This window comes from Penaeus vannamei, chromosome 23 (assembly GCF_042767895.1).
Source record: "Penaeus vannamei isolate JL-2024 chromosome 23, ASM4276789v1, whole genome shotgun sequence".
NCBI classification, from domain to species: Eukaryota; Metazoa; Arthropoda; class Malacostraca; order Decapoda; family Penaeidae; genus Penaeus; species Penaeus vannamei.
The window spans coordinates 27650415-27660414 of NC_091571.1; the positions used below are offsets into that span (position 1 = coordinate 27650415).

The 10000-nt window shown below is 37.2% G+C and overlaps 1 protein-coding gene across 2 annotated transcripts in view; it reads left to right on the top strand.

Annotated features, from left to right (window-relative positions):
* Positions 1-10000, top strand: part of RhoGAP54D (Rho GTPase activating protein at 54D) — a 19314-nt gene that overhangs the window by 9241 nt on the left and 73 nt on the right. For both annotated transcript variants that reach the window (XM_027369460.2, XM_027369461.2), the window contains exons 7-11: positions 1373-1447; positions 2825-3085; positions 5061-5168; positions 5369-5908; positions 8194-10000. The exon at positions 8194-10000 is cut by the window's right edge and continues 73 nt beyond it. In XM_027369460.2, coding sequence (XP_027225261.1) covers positions 1373-1447; positions 2825-3085; positions 5061-5168; positions 5369-5908; positions 8194-9348 — 2139 coding nt within the window. In that variant the 3' untranslated portion in view covers positions 9349-10000. The remainder of the gene's footprint in view (positions 1-1372; positions 1448-2824; positions 3086-5060; positions 5169-5368; positions 5909-8193) is intronic.

Genomic DNA, 10000 nt, shown 5'->3' on the forward strand with positions numbered 1-10000 from the left:
ACTAATTACTTGATATCATACTTCATCACAGGCTTGTGTCCTCATGATGAGGTGCTCCAAACTAGCCTTACTTAGTGTGGGCCTGTTTGCTGTTATTCATTTGAGGTTGTATGAGCATACAATAGTTGCAGATCTGGCATGGCATTGGTGTTTTGTAGTGGTCTTTGCATTTACATCATTATATAGGTAAAGAAAGGTTAAGTCCGTTATGTGGTAGTTACCACTTTCCAGTTATTGATTTGTGCACACCTATGACACTCAACCTTTTGCAAGCTCTGGGCCATGTTTATTGCTGAAAATACAGTACATGTGTAAAAAAAATCATAGATATCTACATATTTAAATATACAGTATATATACATGTATACAGAATGATAGATAGTTATCTGGTTAAGTCAGTGTTGTGGCTCTAATTTTGGGCAATTTCAAATTACACAAGAACTTGGGGGGACAACTCTTTTATAATAGGGATTCAGATGCAAATACAGGTACTGATAATGATTTGGGAAAAATGAATAACTATAGTTGTTGATTCAGACAGTGAGAAGGTGTACAAGTAGAAAACTATGATAAAGAGTTTGAAAAAGACAGTTTTGTGAGCTTTGTTCCTTGGAAATTTGGGAAGATTTACCCTGAGAAAGAAATACTGTGTAGAAACCCATGATAGGTATGCATACATAGGAAGAGTTCTAATAGTTGGAACACCAGTGTAACAATTAAATTCATAGGAAGAAGGATGAACAATCAACACCACTAGGCCAAATATGAAGATATTAATAAGATACACTAGATCAGTGGACCAATAATATTGTCAGGCACGCTTTTATAATTAGGGGGGACTGATAAAGCTTTTGCTGACTTTAAAATGCATATGAAACACAGTATGATGGAACCATTTTTCTAGCACTTATAAAAAGGAGCAGTAGGTTCCTTTTTTTTAACTAGCTATCCCATATACAAATTCACATTATTTTTCAAAGGAGGAAAAATAGGTAACTAAATGTCTGAAAGGTGTGTAATTGTATTTTAACTGAACTTAGTTCATTCAGAGATCAAGTAGATTCAACTAGGAAGTGGAAGTTTGTTTATTTACCATATTAAAAAGTGTCCCAGGTCAACTCATTTTCCTTGACTGAATCCCCCCCCCCCCCCTTCTTTTTTTTAGGGGGGGAGGGGGAATAAATAAATAAATAAAATAAATAGTCTTTTACACCTGCACATGAATTAGTCAAATATCCCTCCATACTCATCTTGAATATAAACTGCTTCCCTCTTATGGTTTAGAGTACAGAACCAAACAAGGAAATTGTTTCTGTTCACCCCACTCAACGCTAATGCTTATTCATGAGTAATATGAATTTATTCACTGTAGGTACCCCTAGAACTGGAGTATGATGTACGCCAGTACTGGAACAACAAAAAGAAAATGAAGCACCAGTTATCAAAGGTCAGTGATGTAACTGTATTATCAAGTTTAATGTTAGATTCATAGCATTAACATTTATTTTCTGGAAAGTATATTAAAAAATTGTTGACTTATTTAAGATGTACTTAAATATTGGTGTAGCTTAAGGCACAGTTCAACTGGTCTTCTCTTCATCTTGGACCTGAATTGTGTCCGAGTGCCCAGCTAGGTGTAGTGTTTCAGCTGCGTAAAGCACCATTGTAATAGACCGATGTGCCACACGCTTAGATAACACCGTGCATAGTACTTCTCGTTTGAGTAACATGGAGCACAAGGACTTATACTCTGTTTAACCATAGTTTCATGTTTCATGCTGTATATTTTTTTGAAGAAAGAAGCACAGAAGCAGATTTACAGATTCAAGATTATTATCACTAATCTAACAGACCGTCGATGCGAGTGTAAATCCTGTTTCAAAGTAGCCATTTCATGTTTATTTGTTTTTGGTAATTAAAAAATATATATATATTCTTACCTCTAAATATTTTATATCAAATCTTTAATATAGCTTTTGTTTACTTTATAGACATTGATAATTTCTTTAAGCAAATTACAGACAGTAATTTTGAGTTGCACCTTGAAAAGGCCGCAGATAACCAAGGAAAAACATGCTCTCTGTTGTGTTATCACTGGCTCCCCTCAGCCCTCAGATTTTGCACCAAAGTCACAAAATTCGGCCTAGATACCCGTGCTTACAGCCCTTTATAATGTACAGGGCTCCTTTTTCTTGCAAATGAATGTTGTAATGGAATTTGTATTTCCTTTTGCAAGAAGCTTTAGTATAGTCCACTACACCACCAGTAAACCTTAGGAAAAGCGCTGGTGTGTCATGATTTAGTGAATGGTGTGAATATGCATGGAACTAAGGAAGGATTTTTAGGACAAAGGCAAGGTCCAGGAACCTTGGTGCCTGTCAAGTAATTTTCCTATTTTGACTTAATTGAGCAAAAACCAATGGGTTCTTATTTGTAAAGTACCCAAAACCATATGGAGTCATCCCTTTTATTGTGTAACTACCATAGTGTTATGGCATGAATTAAGTAATGTTGCCTTAACCTTGTCTTGAAGTATTAGAAAATGTATTTTATGCTGAGATATTTAAATCCCTATTTTGTCTTTATAATGTTCTTAGCAGATTTTTTATTTTTATCTTCTTCTTTATCTTCTTATATATATATATATATATATATATATATATATATATATATATATATATATGTATGTATGTATGTATGTATACATATATATGTATATACATATACTCGAGGGAGTAATTTTTTGTATGCTATATATTGTGTGCATCTGTATAGAAGTTTATGAATACAGCCTTGAGAAATCTCATGACCTTCTTCTCTATAGCGGTCAATGATGGATGCCCCAACCAACACCATATTCACTTTCATCGACCGTGAACTGACTGCACAGGCCAATGACAAAGATGTTACTGAGGTGGCTCTTGCTGAGCTCTATGCCTATGTGCAGTCCCTTCCAGACTCTGCCAAAAAGCGTAGATTAATCAAGCAATTTAACCATGCAAGTGGTTCAGGCACTCCACAGTTAAACCAAAGTTTTCTAAAGAGGCAAGAGGCTCGTGGGAAGCGGCTGGGAGACTCCATAAAGGTAGGTTTGGATTCCCCTACAGTGATCTGCAGTCTTGCTTTAGCACTGATACCACTGCCTTTTAAAGTTAGAGCACCTGTGATTGGTATTAAGTGCACTTTGTTACCAGTTTTGATATGGGTTAATGATTTATTGGTTTGAAGAAAATAAGGTTATATTTAGTATTTAGCTATAGATACATGTGTGGCTATGTGTGTGATATATTGTGATTTTGATGAAATTAAAAGGGGCTGGTATCTTTGAGATGATTGCAAATGCTAGTGCCATTAGATTAATTTAGGTTTTGTATGTCTTACTTAAAGTAACTTGCTTTCTTTGATGTGTTAAAATATTTAGACATGACATTAGATGTGATTTTTATTTCGAATGAAAATGTATGTACTGTTTTCTTTCCAGATTTCTTTCTTTCATATTTATTTATTCAGTTATTAATTTTATGCAGTGATCTTAAATGGATTGTTACCTCAAAAATAGTTCTAAATCAAATTGGCCATACATCTAGTTATAGAGAGAGAAACATAGCAATATATATTGATATACTGTAGATATTTAGGTTGATGGATTGATTGATAGATGCATATGAGTATTTAATCCAAAATGATACTGTTTACACAGAACACCCTGGCACAGGCATTATGATTTTTAGATACACAAATGATTATGGTAAGGAAGAAAGTTAATTTTTTCCATCATTGCACAGTTTCACAGAATTTGTTTGTTTTGCACTGCCAGTATCTCTCTTTTTAGAGAGAGATAAAGATATTGATATTTACATGCTGTAGTCATATAAGTTGGTGGGTAGGTGGATAGAGATACATAAGTATTTCATGTAATGCAGAGTGAGGTGAGTGAGTGTGTGTGAGTTAAGTGAGTGTGTGTGAGTTAAGTGAGTGTGTGTGTGTGAGTTAAGTGAGTGTGTGTGTGTGAGTTGAGTGAGTGTGTGTGTGTGAGATGAGTGAGTGTGTGTGTGAGTTGAGTGAGTGAGTGTGTGTGTGTGAGTTGAGTGAGTGTGCGTCTTTATCTCTGCAAATGGAACTCTTCCATTCATAATTTTCCTGCAGTTTATGTAGGCCCCTATTACTTTTGTTGCAACCAATTTGTAGTTTATAAGAGAAAATTGATGAATATACTGGCAGAAGGCTTGATGAAGATCAGAAGGAACATATATATATATATATATATATATATATATATATATATATATATATATATATATATATATATATATATATATATATATATATATATGTATATATATTATAACATTAGTTAAAAGATTTTACTTTGTGAAGTCAGCTGAGATTTATATTCTTAGTTATATCTGCATCTTTATAAAAGTTAAATGAGAATCCATATTTTGTCTTTTATCACGTATATACAGATAAAACTTTCTTAAAAGCAGATGAATAGTGATAAATCTGAAAGATGAAAAATGTTGAATTAACAGTGACAGTGATGGTTTTACATATATAAATGTATAAAGGGTTTTTTGCTTACATTTTATGTGATTTGCTGATTTGGATATTTCTCCCCCGTTCAAAAACATCATATATAAAATGACCACTAAAAGCATGAGTGCGTTTATGTCAGCTTATCTGTGTGTTATGCCTTTCCTTTTGACCCTTTTGTCTTTATCTTCTTAACATTGATTGCCGTCTAATGCTAAAAAGCACTAAAGGTAAGACTGAACAACCTCATGAATGTAGTTTCATGTGTAGTCCTTTTGATTATGTTGCTTAATATTTTAGACTTTCTGGCAGTATTTTAAATCATTTTGAAGTATGGAGAGGGTGTGAAGATTTTTATTTCACATGGATATCAACTGAAGAGAATATGAAATGTATTCAAATTGAATACCAAGACTGATCTGAAACATAAGGAACTTCATGAGGTTGTACAGTAATACACTTCTAATTCATATGGTGAATTCTGCTCTCCATTTCTGCTGAAACAACGTCTTGCTAACATGTTCCAGAAACATCTTTTCCACAAGAATGTCAAAAATACCAAGAATAAGTCCCAGCCATTTTCCTCGGTTGGCTCTGTGAGAGTTAAACGAACCAACAGCGAAGACTTGCTTAGTGTGAGTTTAAATTAGCCTTGATTGTTCTAGCTTGGAAGTGATAAATATTTCCTTCAGAAATTTCACAAAATGGATCTGGTAGATATATGAAAATATTTTATAAAGAAAAGGACAGGAAAATTGATAAACAATAGGATTTTTGCATGCTTTACAACTGCAGTGCTGTGTCCCAAGATTAATAGTTTGCATGTAAATTACAGAGCCCCTCCACCAGATCCCCAGAGCTGCGTATGTTCCGTCGCAATGCCGACACTGGCACACCAGATCGGTTAAGAGCCAAGTCCTTAGATGATTTGTCCTCACCCAGTAATGAATACCTCTCGTCTGGGAAGAACCAAATGATCATTCACCCTGCCTTCCTTACTAAAACCCATCGTTTGGGCTCTAAAAAACCCTTATCCATTTCCCTACGAGGGGACTTTATCAAGGAGCGACACTATTCTGCCTCCTCAGACCAAGATTCAGCCAGTGAGCCCCTCTCTCCCCTTCCCCTTGCATCTTTTTCCTTTGAGTCAAGCTACGATAACCTAGAAGGAACGCGAGAGGCAGACCAGTCTTCCATGGATAACACAATGGAAGCGTTCTCTCAGTCCAACCTGATCTTCCCCCCTGGTGTTTATGATGAAACAAAAGAGAATGCTCCCCCCTGGGACAGCATGCTTGCATCTACCCCAGCTGCTGCAAAGCTGGAGGTTCACTCTCCCATCTCGCAGGCTATGTTGCAAGCCAGTATCCCTCAGGTACTCCTCAACTTTTGCTTAACCATGGTTTTGTTTTGTTTTGCTTGCTTGTTTTATGGCCTGCCTAGCTAATTATTCATATTAACTGACTAAAATACACTTGCTTACATATGAATATTTGTCTAAAATACACTTGCTTACATATGAATATTTGTCTACACATTTCTCTTCCTTGACAGAGCTGTTAAACATGATCTACATGTGATATGCATTTAACCCAATGGCCATGGATGGCAAAAATACTTGTAATGCCAACTCTAGTGTTAGTTTATTTTGTTTGTACAGAGATAGCTCCACAAGTGCTTAGTCACCAAAATTACTTATTAACCTAATTAGCCTGTTTACCCATTTCCTTAATTTTCAGGAAGAATCTTTTCTTCTATGAATTTATAAATTTTATGGTATTGTATTAATCATGTCAACAGTGAAATATTAAGTGTTCATTTCAATTGCATTAGGGTGGGAGGAACCTGCAAATTCAAGGAGTGTGGAATTCAGGGTCAGTCCCTATGGCCTAATAGTTGGCTCCTAGGTGGTTGAACCCTTGTGGAGCCATGTGATAAAAAATACAGCAAAGTGTGTATGAACCTTAAGCCAATGGGTTAATGTAACGTCCTTGTCTTTTCTAATAGGTACCCATCATAGACATAACACAAATTTCTGAAGACAGATCTTGAATGTGTGATTCTTCTCATCTGTACACCTGTATTCTTACACATATACCTACACAAACATTCATGCACATACATATCCATGCAGCTTTTCCTGCATTCACTTCCCCGCGTGAGTGTGTCACACACGTGTGCACACACACACACACACTCACTCACTCACAAACTCCCATTCATGCACACACACACTCACTCACATGTGGAATTTATGACGAACCGATTGCAACAGGAACAACAAAGGGAAGAACAAGAAAACACATGAATATGCCCTCCATTATTTTTCTACCCATAGCAAGAGGACTAAAGAAGGTGTGGTCATTGGCTTCTCCCTCCAAGCCCTCAGAATATGCAGCCCTGAGTTCTTGGAGGAAGAAATGCAACACATCTGCATCACTTTCCTACACCTCCATTATCCTCGCTCCATGCTCACCCACCTCCAACAAAAGGCCAAGAAGATCATGAGCAGACCGAGAGGTGAAGACATACAGAACAAGATTCAGAGAATAATCATCCCTCACTCGGAATTGACTGAACACCTGGAGGCCCTAGTGGGCCACACTTTAAAGATAGCTACATCTTCAGGCAAGAAGATCAGAGATATCGTAAGAGAAAAGATGTCAAACCACAACAGACCCCCTCAGCCAGGTGTACAGCATACCCTGTGTTGGGTGTGATAAAGTTTACACAGTTGACGAACAGTGAATCATTCAACACTGCAGCGTTCTCTGACGCCACGACATGAGAAGCGCTTTCGTTCATGTAGACACCAACGGTCACTCCCTGAAGTTGTCCCAGGCCTCTATCATAAAGCAAGGCCTAGCCCCACATCAAAGGAAGATGGTAGAAGCAGAATTCATTCATACAACAAACAACATCAACACCACTACAGGGAGCCACAAACTATCCAAGGTCGTCACTCACCTGATTACCGACGTAACCTGACCGCCTAATATTTGTATAAATACTCCTCTATATACCTTTTGTCATGTATGCCCTGAGGAAGCATTAGCGAAAAGGCATATTCATGTGTTTTCCTGTTCTTCCCTTCGTTGTTCCTGTCACTCACTCACTCACTAAGACTCTCACACTCACACTCACACTCTCACTCACACTCTCACATTCACAGTCACACACTCTCACTCAGACTCACAGTCTCTCACTCTTTCTCACATGCCCTCACTCTCACTCGCTCTCAGTCTCACTCACACTTACACTCTCTCATACACACACACTCTCACTCACACTCACATGCACACACTCACACTCACATGCACACACTCACACACACACACTCACACACACACACTCACACACACACACACTCACACACACACACTCACACACACACACACACACACACACACTCACACACACACACTCACACACACACACACACACACACACACACACACACACACACACACACACACACACACACACACACACACACACCACCTGTTGTTTGTATTTTTGTCAGATAAAATCTATTTTGTCTTTGTAGCTTTTTATGTTGTCAGATTGTCATATGAATGTTCACATTTAAAGCTCTCATGATAGAATATCATTCAATCCCATTAAGATTCACTTAACCATGATACAATGTATTTCTTTCAGAAAGTGATGATGACTCCTCGTAGCCGCTGCCCTATTATTATCAATTCCACAACCAGTTTATCAAATGTGCCTATTCCTGAAGAAAAAGACAGCCAAAATACACCGGTAGCAGATGTTTTGAGGACGAAAGAAAATGTGGTTGAGGATGAAACAAGCCACAATTCACCAGTCATCATCAATCCTACTGCCAAACTCAGTTCTCCAGTGCGACCCACCAAACCCCTTGCAGACTCGACCAACCTGAGCATAAATACCACTGACAGCGAAATGAATGATCCAGAGTACAACAAAGGTAAGGCCATCACAAACAGGAAAAAGAGAGATTCAGAAGGTTCTTGTGAAAATGAAGGGGAAACCAAGCTCAAGCGATGGGGATCATCAACCCTGCGAAGAACATTAAGCTCGGCCAGTTCCACAGGTTCCCTCTTTGGCAGCTTCTTTAGGCACTTAAGTACGTCTTCCTTAGCCCAGTTGGCCTCTCGACTCAGCTCAACAACCTCTCTCACCAATCCTGAGGTTCAGGAAGAAGAGAAATCTGATGAATCGGAAACTGAGGAAGATGGTGAAATGAATGAGTCGTTATCCAGTGTATTTAAAGATTATCTCCTCAGTAGAAGTATCCTGACTGATAACCCTGTTGATTTGTCAACTGACTGTTTAGAGAAAGGAATTGAAGAAGAGGACAAAGTAGAAATTCAAGAGATTCCACAGACAACCGATTCTAATGAAGAAAATAGTGATGATAATCTAGTTGACTCCGCCTATGGTGAATCACAGCCCCCAAGTAAGAGTGTTTCACGTCAGTGCTCTAAAGCTTCTCTAGGCTCTGCTGACTCAGCCCTGGATCTTTGTTCAAACAAAGAACTCTCTGAGTCTTTGTTATTCTGTTTGGATGGGAATAATCCACTTTCTCCAGCTACAGCAGTGATTGATAAGAGTAAAGAACAATTACAGACCACAAATGAAGGTATATTCACACCAGATAGAGATACATCAGCAGAAGAACAAGTGGAAAGACTTCATTCTTGCTCACCTGAGAGCAGGCGGCAGTCTATTCTAAAAACAAAGCAAGGCACCCCTGTTCCACAGTGGGACAAAGTACACACAGACTCGGGAGGAAGTGCAAGAGGGGTCCTTTTTGAAACCTCCTTTTAAGACAATACTCCATTCAAGTATATGGATTAAAGTAATATCCTGGAGTCATCCTCAGTGAAATTAATATTTTTCTGGTTATTATTTTATCACAAGGTAATATATTTGACACAAGTAATGAAATGGAACACACAATTAGATATCCATTCAGAGGATTACTTGTCCAGACAGTATTACATAACTGATATATTTTTAATGGATAAAGGTTCAAATTGTTTTATAGACCTTTTCCTTTTTAGAGTAATTCCAACAGTTTTCTTCAACAAATTGAACCCAAGTGAATCATACTTGTTATTACTATATTAAGAATCTCAGAGTTTGTACAAATGCAATGGAGATATGCCATTCTTCATAGTTTGTTATGAAGAGAAATGTTTAAAGACATTCGTAACTTTAATTTACCATGTACATACAAGATTTTTTAAAATGTATTTGCTGATAAATTATTAGTCCAAAGATAAACATACCTCCTGGAATTTCTATCAACACTTTTTTTTATACTGTTCAGTTGCCCTTAATATACTCATTTGTTAATATTTTCATTTCTTCTTGTATCTGTTTAGAGTAAGTAAAGTGTCTTCTGCCAAAGATGTGATAGACCCAACCATTACATTTGTTACTGTTTTACATTAGGTCATATTTTTTCTTAGTAAAC